The sequence below is a fragment of the Lactuca saligna genome, chromosome 7, assembly GCF_052625555.1.
Source record: "Lactuca saligna cultivar CGN05327 chromosome 7, ASM5262555v1, whole genome shotgun sequence".
NCBI classification, from domain to species: Eukaryota; Viridiplantae; Streptophyta; class Magnoliopsida; order Asterales; family Asteraceae; genus Lactuca; species Lactuca saligna.
The window spans coordinates 68594858-68610065 of NC_136423.1; the positions used below are offsets into that span (position 1 = coordinate 68594858).

Below are 15208 nucleotides of genomic sequence, written 5' to 3' on the forward strand. Positions count from 1 at the left end.
GTGTATGTGAAATGAAGGTATCAGAGTTCAAGCGAATCTTCGTTTTGTGGTCTAGACAAGGCAAGACTAGCCGCTACCAATATGTTGCTACTCTCATTGGCAAATTGGGTACAGGTTCAACATGAGCATGTTGAAGTTCATGATTCAACAGAAAATGAGTATTAACATAAGTTAATTTCTTATTATTTTCGCGCATTAAGCTTAAGAATATGTTTATTTGCTAATATGATAGGAGGTTATCTCATATGTTTTGTAGTTATCCCAATACTTAGATCAATGTTGAAATCAAAAAAAATATATACAAAAAATTTGTATGAATATCATTTTGCAGTTATGAAGCACTTTATCTTTAGTAAAGCTTTTTAGACAAGTTTTATGAATATTGTTAGTTTTTGGCATTTTATAGATATATTTTTTAAAAATTTTGTGACTTTAAAACTGAATATATAATGTTGTATAAAAATAAATGAAAATTACACTCAGTGAAAAACAAACCGTTTTAATATATTGATAAAAGTGTAATTCCGAAGTTTTAGCCGAATTAACAAAAAAGTCTCAATATTTTGACGAATTAATGAAAAAGTCGGAATACTTGCTAAATTTGCGAAACCGAGCATGGAGGGTTATTTCAAAGTTTTAGCGGGTATTCTGATTTTTTTGTAAATAAAATTTAATTTGAAATTACAAAGTAAACTGACATTACTTTGTTGAAGATTTCTCTTAGACAAATATTGACAAAATGAAAAATCATTATTTAACCACTAATTTTAATCCACAAAACATCACAAACCGTTTAGGGAAGAATCTTGAAATTCCTACAAAGACTTTCAAATTGCACCATGTAATTATTATTGTTTTGTTACCACAAAAAGTGAAGCGATTTATCCTAAGCATAAACATGGAGATTCAATCGATCTAGGCTAATATCATACCTGAGGGTTACTATTGACAACTTGCGACAACCTTAAGGTAATTTTAGCAAAATTCTCACAGGAGAAACTTCCCGGTCCTAGAAAATTCAAACAGGTAGTTGGTGCATTGAAAATAAGGGGTTTCTTATAAAACATTATAAGATAGGGGACCACTACGTACAGTAAATATAAGTTGAGGGGGCCTAAGATCAAATATCATGATCTTGATAAAACCGCCATAAAGTAAACGACCTTGTATTCCCTTTCGAAGACTTGAGAATTTGTCTCTGACTTTAAACACTTGCACAGAAAGATTAGATATAGAGATCTGTGTGAAATCGTTCATAGTGATTGCTGTACGCCAACCCTTTTTGACAAAGTAAGAACAGTTGATCGATTCTAAAGATATAAAACCGCGGGAAAGAATTCCGTTTTGATTTTATGTTTTAGAGAGAAATTGGCGATGGAGAAGAGATATCCCGTTGCAACTGGTGGAATCCTCCACAAAATCAAGGTGAATTTCGTGTTTGTGAAATCGTAGTTATGAATAATTTTGTTATTTGTTGTCGAACAATTTAATCTCATCATTTTTACTCGTTTTGTTTGAATTTTTGGTGTTCCGATCGCTGAATTTTGTGCATAAACAGTTATGATCTTCGAGTTTGGTTTGGTATTCATGTGTATAGTTTTGATTAAACGAACTGTAAATTCATGATTTGCTTCCAATGAACACGTATACTTGTTTGTAAGAGTGGTTGCAACGGTTTCACCCGTAATTCATTATCCCTTTGGTTATCGAAAAAATCTGATCCATAGGATAAGATGATTTTCTTATTAGTCTTTTCGATTTGAATATTTTAATCTACTACTTACTGAATTCAATTCGAACACATCATTTTTAAGGATAAGAACTTTAATGCTTTTGCAGTTAAAAAGTTCAAAAAATTGACATCTAAAACTCGAAAAGGACTTTTATCGTAGGGCAGAAAATATATTTTTATTGTTTCTGGAATGAATGCAGATGAACATACAAAATCATTTACCATATGAATTTTATTGAAATTGAACTCAATCAAAGGCATTTTCGTTTACTCCATTTTAAGGAATCTGTATGAAAATCTAATACAAGTTTATAAGAAAATTAAAGATCTTACAATTTTAGGCTTCACTTGAAACTTGAAATAAATGTTTGATCAATCAACATGTGTTACAACTTAAGAATTGGGATTTTGTACCCTTTTGTTATCTTATACTTGTACATATATGAATAGACATTCTGATTTAAAGTTTTGTCTTTTCCCTTTATTAATGATTCCTTTTATGATGGAATGACAGAAAGCTGCTTGCCTTGATGCATCATCATCTGACACTGGAAAAGGAAAAAGTAAGTCATCTGATAATCAAGTGTCTCATGGATTCCACTTGGTTGAAGGGCAATCTGGTCATGACATGGAAGATTACCACGTGGCAGAATACAGAAACATAAAGGGTCATGTTCTTGGACTATTTGCCATTTTTGATGGCCATTTGGGTGATCGTGTGCCAAGTTATTTGAAAGATAATCTTTTTAACAACATTCTTAATGAGGTAAGTTTCACTATCCATTTTACCCTTTTATTGTTTCATTCTTATAACACAACAAAATGTTGTGTGAATCTTTATGAATTTCATGAAATGGAATTATGTTTGAGTAATATTTAAATTAGGGAAAAAAAAGTAACTTAGCAAACCAAGGAATAAAGTACATGATATAGGAAACATAAGGTTGCTTAGGTTATACTTAGCTATGTGATGGTTTATATTTTCAATATCAAAATTCTAGATCCCAAAGCTTCTATTGTCCTATGGAAAGAGAAGATGTTTAATGTTAAAAATTAAAATAAGCAAAAGTCTGAATATTTTAAGTGAATTTAGATATGGTGATATTTTCCATAACTATGCACAAGCAAGTTGTTATGTATTAAATCTATATATGAAGAAATTCCTTTTCAATGGCTTTAGTATTGGTAGCAATTAAAGGTGGCAAGTTTAATGCATTTACTTATGAAAAAATTTATTTGGATTATACTTTAAATTATAAAGGGTCGAATGGGTAAAATTAAAAAAAAAAATGCTAAAAAAGAAAACGGGTTGAAACTTGTTCAAAATATATTTTTAATCCATACAACCTGTTGTGTAGCTTTATTCAAATAGTTAAATTATTATTACTACCATAATATAGTTGTTTTAATCATATTTAATATATTGATTATTTACAAAAAGAAAATATACAAAAAAAGATATTTTCACCTCAAAGCGAAAGCTTTTGTCATATAGGCTAAAAATGGCTATAAAATATTTTGTTTTGCTTTTTTTTTTTTTTTTTTTCTTTTTAAGATATTTTAAAGTCAATCCTCATACTTTATTGGACCCAGATGGAAATTTGGAATTGGTCTACTCCTACTCCTTGAAGATTTTTTATTGGGTCAATGGCCAAATTTGACTATGAAAATTTCCAAAATCAGTCAGAAAGAATTGCCACGTGGACCATACTCTAGTGGCAATTAGACGAAAAAATAAAACTTAAAAGCCTTCAAAAAAGTTAAAAACCCTACAAAACGATAGAATTTAAGATTAATCGATCATGATTCTTGGATCAAATTCATCCAACGGCTGTAATTTATAGACTAATCAATATGCAATTTAGAAAAAAAAAAAAAAAAACGTATTAACTTTTGTCTTCTCTTAAACATTGTGTAGCCAAGTTTTTGGAAAGATCCAATGAAGGCAATAAAAGATGCATATCGTTCTACCGACCAATTTATCCTTGAGAATTCCGGGCAGTTAGGTCCGGGCGGGTCAACTGCGGTCACCGCAATTGTTATTGACGGTAAAGATCTGTGGGTGGCAAATATAGGCGATTCTAGGGCGGTCTTGTGTGAGAGGGGTTCCGCCAATCAACTTACTGTGGACCATGAACCGCACGTAGAAAGAAAAAGGATCGAGAAACAGGGTGGATTTGTCACTATTCTTCCAGGTAAAATATTGTCCTGATTTTTAAACAAATAATGTCATAAATGAAAACATTTTATTTTCACAAAATATCATTGTTTCATGGTATTTTGTAGGGTTAATCTCATAAAAGGTTTTATATTTTGTGTTTGTAAACTGGGAGGGTTTTTTAGAGAAAAAATAAAAAGTTGAGGGTTCATTTGGAAAACATTTAGAAGGTTGAGGATTTTTCAGAAAAAAAAAAAAAGATACAAAGTTGGTGGGTTTTTCAGAAAAAAAAAAAAAATTACAAGGTCTTTTTCAGGCAAAAATAAATTTGAGATTTAATCCGAAAAAAAATATAAGTTTTTTTTTTTATGAGATTAACCCTATTTTGTAAACAAAAATACTTGCTTATCTATGATAGTATATTTTTAAAAAACAATGGTGTTCTTTAAAAAAGAAAAAAAAAATTAAGACTAGACTGGCGGTCTAGTTCTTTTTCTTTAGGTTTTTTTATGATCGATAAGTCTAGTTTTGTACTTTTTCGATCCGGATCAATTTTCGTTTATCAAAAAATTTAAAATTTTAATTATTTTTTATAATCATTCTCGAGACAAAGTGGTATTACTATCGGCCACGTAAATTTGTTGTTACGATTTTCTTTAAGGTGATGTTCCTCGAGTGAATGGCCAGCTAGCGGTTGCTCGTGCTTTTGGGGACCAAAGCCTAAAAGCACATCTAAGTTCAGAACCCGACATACGACATGTACCCATCGACCCCACCATAGAGCTTGTAATATTGGCAAGTGATGGCTTATGGAAGGTCCGTTATATTCACTCACTTTTCATTTTATATTATCCGGCATTACTTATACACTCAACAAGGGTTCAATTCTCAACAGCTACAATATTGTTGTTTAACTTTATCTCAAATATCAATGAAAGTACGTTGCTATTTCTACTAATTAACCATTGACATAAGTTTCTATTGGTATAGGTGATGAGCAACCACGAGGCAATCGAGATGGTGAAATCCATCAAAGATCCCTTAGCAGCCGCCAAGCGTTTGACCTCAGAGGCATTAGCAAGAAAAAGCAAAGATGATATTTCATGCATCGTTATTCGATTCGGTTGATAACACCCATTAACATCTTCTATTATTCGCATATTCGGTAATATCTTCCTATTACTTAGAATAAATATGTCGTATATAATAGGCGATGATTTAGTATTTTATTTTATTTTTTCGTTTTTTTCGGATTGTATATTCTATACATAAATAAGAATTGTAGCAGACCATGATGTATAGTGTGTTAGGTTTAATATGTTTGTTTTAAAGTGTGCTTAATTTGTCTTCATGTCTTTTACAAATTAATAATGCATCATCAGATTTGGTTGGGCATTTTTTTATGGGAGAATAATTAAAGAAAATATAATGAGGAAATTGAATGTGTGTAGCTGGCATAGTGAATGCAGAAAGTAGAGTAGTGAGTGTAGTGTGTATAATTTGAAGAACAGATGCATGTGATGAAGCACATGACTTGTTATAAAACGGTGGGCAGGTATGTATGGGAGCACTACAATTATTCATCTTTTATTTTCACGTGTATTCTACCGTTGCAAATTATCATTTATTATTTACATCGACCCATAATTAAATATAATGGACGTACTTGAAGATTATAAAATATTAATTATTAATATTTAAATATTGTTTTATGAACAGATGCATTGTATCATTAAATATATATGTATGGGTATCTAATCTATCTAGTCGGGTTCATTTCTCTAAAAGATTTGTAAAGGTGACATTGCACTATCACAAAAGCAATGAGATGGAAAACAGAAGTTTATTACATTCATAATACATAGATGTATACATAAATAATAATGAATAAGAATAAGCTAGGAATTCCTAATTTGGAAGCTGAAATTGTACATGATTATGATTATGATTATATCATGAAATGTAAAATACTTAAACAGATTAATAAAGTAGGCAGATCTTCATGAAAAGAAGATTACATCGATCGATCTCAGCCCCCGAATCCCCAAAAAGCTGCAGATTTAATCCATAATTCTCTATGTTCTTCTTTTCCTTGATTTTCAAGGAAAATGTATGTATTGATAGATTAGGATATGGGTTTGATTAGTAGTACGGAATTACCGGTGGTGGTGGGGAGGCGTAGGATACCCCGATCACTGGCGGAAGAGGGGTGTTGTCCGGTGGGGGTTGTGGGTGTGTGGGTTTATGGGGTGGTGAGGGTGGTTGGGTTTGATGTGGAGGTGGTGGTGGGGAATGATGATGGGTGGTGGGTGGCGGTGGAGATTGAGGTTGTTGTGTTGGTGATGGTGGTGGGTGATGCCATTGTTGTGGTGGCGGTGGAGGTGGTGGTGTTGGTAGAATGCATCCAGATGATGGTGGTGGTGGTGGAGGAAGTGAATGGGATGATGGAGGTGGAGGCGAGGTGCTGACGTGGCCGGGTGGAGAATTGTCCGGTGATGGAACTGGAATATGTTGGGGTGGAGGTGGTGAGGTTTGGCTTCCATGAGGCGGCGATTGGTGGCTACCGTGTGGTGGAGATGGAGTGCTTCCCTGTGGTGGAGATCCATGGCTTCCATGTGGCGGTGATGGTACAGGTTGACCTGCTGGTGGAGATCCGTGGCTTCCATGTGGCGGTGAATGGTGGCTTCCTTGTGGCGGAGATCCTTGGCCTCCATGTGGCGGTGATGATACAGGTTGACCTGCTGGTGGAGATCCGTGGCTTCCATGCGGCGGTGACCCGTGGCTTCCATGTGGAGGTGATCCGTGGCTTCCTTGTGGCGGAGATCCTTGGCCTCCGTGTGGTGGTGATGGTATAGGTTGACCCGTTGGTGGCGATTGATGGCTACCATGTGGCGGAGAATGGTGGCTACCATGTGGCGGCGATTGGTGGCTTCCATGTGGTGGCGATTGGTGGCTTCCTTGAGGTGGAGAAGGTGTGCTTCCCTGTGGTGGAGAAGGTATGCTTCCCTGAGGTGGGGATCCCTGACTTCCATGAGGCGGTGATGGAACCGGTTGTCCAGTTGGTGGTGTAATCTGGGACACTGGTGGTGGTGGTGGATAATGGATTGATGGAGTAGTTCCCTCTCTAGGTGGTGGTGGAGGGTGTAACTTTGTATTTGGTGAACTCTCAGAAGTAGGCGGTGGTGGTGATGGCTGAACAGATGGCGGATGTGGTGTAGGCATGGTAGAAGGGGGTTGAGACGGTGTCGGAGTCGTTGGTGTCGTTGGAGTAGGAACTGACGTCGGAGTAGGGGCCGACGGTGACGTCGGAGTAGGAGCTGACGGTGTATTGGGACCAGAAGGTGACGTCGGAGTAGGAGCTGATGGTGTAGTGGGAACAGAAGGTGTCGTCGGAGAAGGAGTTGAAGGTGAAGTCGGAGTAGGAGAAGATGACGGCGCCGGCGATGAAACACCACCACATTGTAGCTTCCTACAATCAACAGGACGAGCATCTCCAGATGAACACTCCCTCACTGATCGCTGGTTCGTCTTTCCAATAATACAATTCTTCCCATCATCAAACACCTTACCACCACCACCTCCAGCAGCAGAGCACGACGGCGCTTCACCAGTGAAGTAGTTAAAAGAGTAAGTAAAGTTCTGCAATCTCGGCAACCTACAAATACTATCCGGCACCACTCCAGTCAGCCGGTTATGCGCCACATTCAGCTGCTCCACACTTCTCATTCCACCAATCGCCGCCGGCAACGGCCCTTGAAGATTGTTAAAGCTGACGTCAAAAACAGTCACCTGCTTCAACATTCCGATTTGCACCGGCAAACACCCCGTTAGATTATCATTCATGAGAATAATCTCGTTCAACGTTTTCCCCATCTGACCAATACTCGCCGGAATACAACCACCGAGATTATTGTTCGCTAAAACAAGAACAGACACCGGCGAGTTACCCAAGTTCGGCGGAATACCGAACTGAAACCGGTTATCATTCAAAAAAACCGCATCAAGATCTTTATCAAACAGCTTCGTAGGTACAGACCCTTCAAACTCGTTGAACCGGAGATCCAAATACTTCAACGCCGGCAAGGATAACACCACCGTAGGGAAAACTCCGACGAAGCGATTGTTACTTAAATCGAGCTCGTGTAGTAATGTAAGGTTCTTGAAAGTCGTCGGAACAGTGCCACAGAAGCGGTTTGAGTTGATGTGGAAAAGGGCTAGGTCAGTGAGTAAGCCGAGCTCCGGTGGGAGATAACCGGCGATATCAGCATGGTTGAGGTCTATTCCGGCGACGACACGGATAGAGGGGTTGGGCAGGGAGGGGGCGCAGTAGACACCGCTGTAGGAGCAGACGTTTGAGCCTTTCCAGTTGGTGGTGAAGTTGTAGGGGTCGGAAAAGATGGCGGATTTCCATGCTTGTAGAGCAATGTAGGCTTGCCGGAGCCTTGGGTTTTCGAAAACAAGACGGTTTACGTCGTCGTTTTCGGCGGCGGAGCAGATCTGGAGGGTGGTAGTGGAAATGAGCAAGAGGAGGAGGAGGGAGCGTAAGCGCGGTGGAGGCATGATTTAGAGGAGAGAGAGTGAGAGAGAAAGAGAAAATAATGAATAAATGTTGAAACAAAGCAATGTGGGATTCCTGTTATATTTCCCCCCAATGTCAGAATTTAAAGCCTTTGGTTTTATTAACATGAATAATTGATATTTGAATTATTATGGTACCTTTTTAAATCTTACAATATTTAACTTGAATAGGTAAAAACTGCTAAAAGTATCTGTAATATGATTTTTTTTAGTCTTTTGACCTTTTTAACCACAAAAATCTCATTAAAATTGGAATATCTATTCAAAAAAAGTTTTTTTTTTTTTTTTCATTCATAAAGTTTTTACAAAGTTGTTAATTAACAAACTAAACTATCTTCATAATTATTTTTAAAGATTTGATTCAACCAATTATAAAGTAATAAAAAAAGGAAAAAAAACAGATTAGAAAACTATTTTGTTGTGGAGTTTTTTTTTTAAATGGTTTTTTCATAAAAGAATTACACCAAAAACCATGCCTTTACTTGTTAAATTAAATTATATTTATATAAATGGTCTGGATGTTTGGTGGAAACTGCGACTGGTTTTTAAGCATCAATTTTTTGCAAGAACGGTCCCTTTTATTGATACTGTTAGTTTCTAAAAAAACGGGTATTAAATACTTATATATAAAAAAAAAAAAAAAAAAAACCTAACTTACCACTATTTTTTACTTTTTATTGTTTATTTTACTATTTATTTATTAATAGCCGAATCACATCATGTTCTTTGAGCGGAACAAAAACAAATATATGATGCTTTTGGGTTTGCTTTTAGAAACCAATATATGGTTGCGACTGGAAAGGGTGTAATGTTGGTTGTAGAAAAGTGATAGATTAATTATAGACAGAATTACATATTTGGTCCTTTTGGTTTGTAAAGAAGACAATTGTATGCCCTTTTGAGAAATTTTGTATATAAATTGTCATTTTCATGTTTCAAAAGAACACGGAGGGTTCCTTTAGGTAACGTGCTCACCGGATTATTTTTTTAATTAAGTCCAATATGAAACGAAACATTTGTAATTGCTATCGCATGGACCATTTATATAACTTTTTCTTGCGATAAAGACCATTTATGTAATTTTATTTATTATTTAGACAACTACAAAAATAATCATTATGATATGCATTTTTTCTTAGGTTTGATCCAAACCTCGAATTTTTTGATCGATGGTTCTTTTGACCATGATTGATCATCACTTTGACCGTTCGTAAAATTGAAAAGACAAATGCCTTTCTTATATACTTTTTATATTTTCTCTATTTAATTTAAAACTATTATTAATTAAAATATGGAGCCTCTCTCTCCCTCTCCCTATTCCTGAGTTTATATGATCTTCTTTGTTTAATAGATCAAATCCTTTCCAATTTAGCTCCGAAAAAATTGCAAAAATGGTCCCCATTGTATGTATTTTTTCTGAGGTTGGGTTCAAACCTCGACCTTTTTTTGGATTGGTAGTCTTTTTAAACTAGTTTGATTGCGTATTTGGGCTCTCTAAATATTGAAATGACTATAATATCCTTAGGGTATTTATTTTTCATTTTTCTTTCATTTTTTTGTAAATCAAATCATTATTTATTTATTTTATTACTCAGAAAAAGAGGTCTCTCTCTCTCTCTCTCTCTCTCTCTCTCTCTCTCTCTCTCTCTCTCTCTCTCTCTCTCTCTCTCTCTCTCTCTCTCTCTCTCTCTCTCCGGTTCCCAAAATGTGCATCATCTTCTTACTCATGCAAAAGAACAGCCATGGTTGTGCTCCACTTCTCTCTTTTCAAACAAACCCTTATACCTAAATTACACAAACGAAATCCCCCTTCCTTTTTATTCTCACAGATTCTCTGTCTTCTAATCAAGAGTCCTTGATAAACCCTAACTCTTAATCGTACACCCCAGAACAAGACGAAGAGAAGAAAATCTTATAATTGCTCGAGTTTTTATAATTCTTGACAAACCCAGTTCTTAAATCCACACCGACGACGAAAAAAACCCTGTAAATTGCGATTAAATCTCTTTGAGCTGCGGTGATTGTTGACCTAATTGTGGTGGTGATAATGGTGGTAGGAATTTATCAGTGACCATCAAACTTGGCCGACATATTTCTTCTAGACTTATTACTATGTTCTCAAGTAACTACGTCAGAACTCAGAATATTGGAATTAATTATTATTAATTTCACATCACAATTCTCAAATCTATTTGGGAACTGAGTTTGTAGGGATAAATGGGTTGGATGGGTGTTGAAATTGCTTATTCTTATGTTCTTATCATTGATTTCTCAACTAATTTCTTGCTTCAGGATGGATTTGGTGGTGTTACAATTTCAGTAGAATTTGTGCTTCAGATTCACAACAGTTTTTCATGGATGTGGCGGTGGTTTTGTGTTTGGTGGTGTGATCATGACGCGGCAGAGCACATGAGCAAAGAGAGTGAGAGATAGAGAAAGAGATAGGGGAACTAGATGTGGGCAGACCGAAGAAGAAAACCTTGAAGCACAAAATCATTGTGTGTGTATCAGTGTATGTGTGTGTAGAACCTAAAAATTTGTTGGGTAATTCATGTGTGTTTGTATGTTAATGTATTTACAAGAAAAACAAAAATTTGTAAATCTTCAAAAAAATGACTTTTCTAAATCTTTTGTGGTGATTGTTGAGACAAGTAAAATGTTCTTGATTTGCCTTTCTTCTAGAAACCTAGTTTATGGACCAGAGAAGAAGGTACGGGATGGCGAGAGGTGAGTGATGAGAGATAACATGGGAGTTTTTAGTTGTTGATAGAGAGAGAGAGAGAGAGAGAGAGAGAGAGAGAACGATAGAGAGAGAGAAAGAAAGAAAGAAAGAAAGAAAGGCTCCATATTTTTAATTAATAAAACTTATAAATTAAATAGAGAAAATATAAAAAGTGTATCAAAATGGCATTTTAGTCTTTCTAGTTTTCCAAGGGACCAAAGTCACAATCAAACATGGTCAAAAGGGCCACCAATCCAAAAAACTCGAGATTTGGACCAAACCTCAGAAAAAATGCATACCACATGGACCATTTTTGCAGTTTTGTCTAAAAAGTATATAAAAATACAATAATAAATAATAGAAAAAACTACAAAAATAGTCCTTTTGGTATGTATTTTTCCTAGGGCTTAGTCCAAACCTCAACTTTTTTTTGACTTCGTGGTCCTTTTGAGCTAGTATCAATATGGATTTGGTCCCTCAGTAAACTAAAATGACTGTAATACCCATGGGGTATTTATTTTTCATTTTTCTTTCATTTTTTTTAAATCTAATAGTTATTTGTTTATTTTAATAATTAAAAAAAGAGGGGCCCACCTCCACCTCTCTCTCTCTCTCTCTCTCTCTCTCTCTCTCTCTCTCTCTTCATGCAATTCATCCAATTCTCTCAGTACCTTCAAAACTCATCTCCCAAGAAATCCAAGGTTTTAAATCATATGAAATAAAAACCTAATCCCCTTTGTTTTGTTTCTTGGTACGATTTTTGAAGAAAAAAAACCTTATTGGATAAATCGTGTATAATATATTAGAAAGGGAGATACAGACAGTGGTGGTGAACATGATCTTCAAAAATAGAAGATGCAATGGAGATGAATCAATGATAAGGTGATGAAATTTCAATTTACAAATATCGATTTATAGATGTTAAAATCTCGATTTATCGAAAAAGCTCCACCTTCAAGATCCAAACTTCTGTTCTTCTTCAGAGATGAAACACAAACGCCCCACCTTCGAATCTAGGGCTTTACTTGTTCATTAGATGCCAAAAATGTTAAGGCCATCAGTCGTCGATTGAATCGGCCATTATAGAACATCGTCCAAATGAGGACAGACTGGCGAGGGCATGATCCAACTTCAGAGCATCCACTTTCAAGCATCGTTGAATCGGATGCATCATTGATCAAAAGGAGGAAAACATATGTGGTTATTGATATACGTATGAAGATGAACATCCACACCCAAATTAATTTCCAAAAATTAAAACTACACAAATGCACACACATATACTCAAATCAATTTCTAAAAAGAAAACACAAACACACATATTAATAAATTTCATGAGTGAAAAAAAACATATGCATTTTAAGATTTAGTTTCAGGGGATCAACACACACACATGATTTCATATTCTATTTGATTTCAGTTTTTCGATTCTCGAGTTCCAGTTGAGAAAAACCCAATACCATTGAGTTCTGATTCTTGAACTCGTTATTTTAGTGTGCATTTTGCAAGTGTTATGTATGAAGCCACTCAATATATATATATATATATATATATATCGTCAGAAGACAACCCAGAAGATCCCCTTACAAAGGAATAATTAGGGTTAAGCACTTGCAACATGTGAGGGGCATTGGGCTAACGAATGATATTAGTTTTAGTAATTAGATAAATCGAAACTTGTAATAGCTAAATAGTAATTGACATTTGATGATTAAATAAAAGGAGTTTTATTTATAAGTAAAGTTATTATTTTGTGTCAATTATTTACTATTGTTTCACTTTGCATGTTTTGGCTTCCAGAAGAATAAGAATTATTCAAACTATCCACATTCGATCATACATTGGAAGTAAGTATGAAAGAAGGTTGTCATGAGTTGGATTGTAGATTGCTTAAGGGGCTAGACATACCAAAAGTTTGCTACACCATTCAAGAGTGCTCCTGAAATAAGATTTGAGTATTGGATTCAACCCGCACTCGCCTGAATTACTTCATGGAATTTATCACGAGTAATTGTGAGACGATAATATCATATAACCTTCAAACCAAGATATATGAGTTGTTGACTGGGAGTTGGTTGTGCATTGATGGCATGAAAACACATCAGTAGCTTGATGTTATAAAACGTGTTGTTGTGCATGATTTTATGAGTAGTTAGTACAAGAATATAATGTCGAAGTTTATATGTTCCTTTTATCCTATGGGGATTAAAAGTGATATCTTGGGCCCATCGATGATTATGTTTTTACTATGTGCCGAGATCGGTTAGAACTAAATTGATGTGTTCAGTTTTGTTCTATGTCAGACTAATCAGAAATCGGGAAATAAACTGTAGTACAATAAATATGACTATGTTCCATGTATATGTCCGTATAAATATATTTAGAACAGAGGAATATATGATCCCTTATCTAAAGGATGAGTCACTGGCTGGGTCAGATTTCGACAGCAGCTTTTGAAAGCTTACGATTGCTAATCGGATCATGAAGTTGCATTGGTAGTTATAGTTACTAGACTTATCCAAGTGGGAGACTGTTGGGTTTGGTGTCTAAGCCCATAAGTATAACAGGGATTTATTTGACCCGATTGTAGCATCGTCCTTTTGGGTTGCCTTCATCAGTACAATTTGATAGGATGGACTTTTGAGAATAATGTTATTTGGGATTTATTAGTATATTATAAGTATAATATATTAATTAAGAAATCATATTATTTAAATTAGTATTGATCATGAATTAATTTGGAATTAATTTTGTGATCAAAAGAGACTAATTAAATATATGGGGATTAATTATGTAAATCAATCATTCTTATAGTGTGGGCCAGTGATCCATGGTTATTTAGGATGCGCTAAACAATTGTGATAATCCATGGAGGTTTAACCCATGGAGCATAAGAGTGTGAAAATTCATGGAGCATTAGGGTTTGCATGGATGTAACCCTAGCATTTGCTAGACTATAAAATGGATCCCCTAGAACCAAAATCGGTTGCCACTTACATTCTAAGAGAATGAAATTGATTTTGTGCTAAGCAACTTATTCTGTCAAGCCTCTTCTTGCATTTGGTATTTGTGAACCATTAGAGGCATCACACTTGGGGTGCTCAAGCTTTCAAAGGTCAATAAGTACAAGTCCTTCTAAGTGGTAAGTTATCTAACTAGTTGTATTGTACTTTTGATAATTTGTATGCTAGTTAGGATATATGCTTTGGAAAACTGAAAATATGCATGTATAATTAGAAAAAAACATAGATCCAAAGCATTTAGGGTTGCATGTGCACCATAGGAGTGTTGTAGTGCTCAAAACCGAATAGTAGATCCCGTCTATACCTACGTGTGGATATAAAAAACATCAAAAATGGAGCTCGTATGCAAAGTTTATGGATGTTAGAAGATAATTAGTTTTTGGAATAACCATGAGGCAACACGTGGTGCGATCTAATCTACTGCTTCCTTACCACAACTTGCCACTGGATGGTGACACCTAGCCACAAACACCCATAGTTCTGCTAGGGAATGCCCAGCTTTCACAAACGCCATGTGTTCGGCTCTAGAACGCCCTAGGTTCGCCACGTTCACACCGAACTCAGCCAATAAATAGAGGTGCAAATCTCCCATTTTCTTCACACCTCTCCACTACTTTTCTCCCAATTACTCCGAGAAGAAGAGCTTTCGGCTCGGTAGTTCTTCTCCCGCAGAGGAAGGTTCCAAGCCAAACCTACTAGTAAGTGAGTTATGCTTACCCTACTTTAAGTATAGCTTATATTTAAGTTCAATATCGTTATTATGAACTTATAAACAACGTATACATAAATATACATATACATACACACACACACACACATATATATATATATATTATAAAATATAATATACATAGTGTTATTATAACATTTTTTAACTACTCGCGATACGGAGAATCTGGTTTGAAGGGTTGCATAGGGTTGTTGGATTTCAGAAGTGCTAAAATGGTCCTATCCTCCGGTGTTTCATGTCTTGCCCCTGTCTGTACATAGTGGTT

General features: G+C 35.5%; 2 protein-coding genes across 2 annotated transcripts; one reads left to right on the top strand and one right to left on the bottom strand.

Annotated features, from left to right (window-relative positions):
* The first annotated feature begins 1234 nt into the window (after positions 1-1234).
* On the top strand, positions 1235-5254 carry LOC145004960 (putative protein phosphatase 2C 44). The gene is made up of 5 exons (XM_078963993.1): positions 1235-1425; positions 2247-2498; positions 3651-3927; positions 4552-4706; positions 4881-5254. The coding sequence occupies exons 1-5, from the start codon at positions 1375-1377 to the stop codon at positions 5016-5018; spliced, it is 873 nt and encodes a 290-aa protein (XP_078820119.1). The 5' UTR covers positions 1235-1374; the 3' UTR covers positions 5019-5254.
* A 562-nt stretch (positions 5255-5816) lies between these two features.
* Positions 5817-8534, bottom strand: LOC145004959 (uncharacterized). The gene has a single exon (XM_078963992.1). The coding sequence runs from the start codon at positions 8448-8450 to the stop codon at positions 6033-6035; it is 2418 nt and encodes an 805-aa protein (XP_078820118.1). The 5' UTR covers positions 8451-8534; the 3' UTR covers positions 5817-6032.
* Positions 8535-15208: the final 6674 nt, after the last annotated feature.

Bases quoted from the DNA above. Each gene is read 5' to 3' on its own strand.
- LOC145004960 (XM_078963993.1), top strand. From the start codon at position 1,375: ATGGAGAAGAGATATCCCGTTGCAACTGGTGGAATCCTCCACAAAATC. The intron at 2,499-3,650 runs GTAAGTTTCACT...AACATTGTGTAG, and splicing joins TTAACAACATTCTTAATGAG to CCAAGTTTTTGGAAAGATCC. The intron at 3,928-4,551 runs GTAAAATATTGT...ATTTTCTTTAAG, and splicing joins ATTTGTCACTATTCTTCCAG to GTGATGTTCCTCGAGTGAAT.
- LOC145004959 (XM_078963992.1), bottom strand. From the start codon at position 8,450: ATGCCTCCACCGCGCTTACGCTCCCTCCTCCTCCTCTTGCTCATTTCC.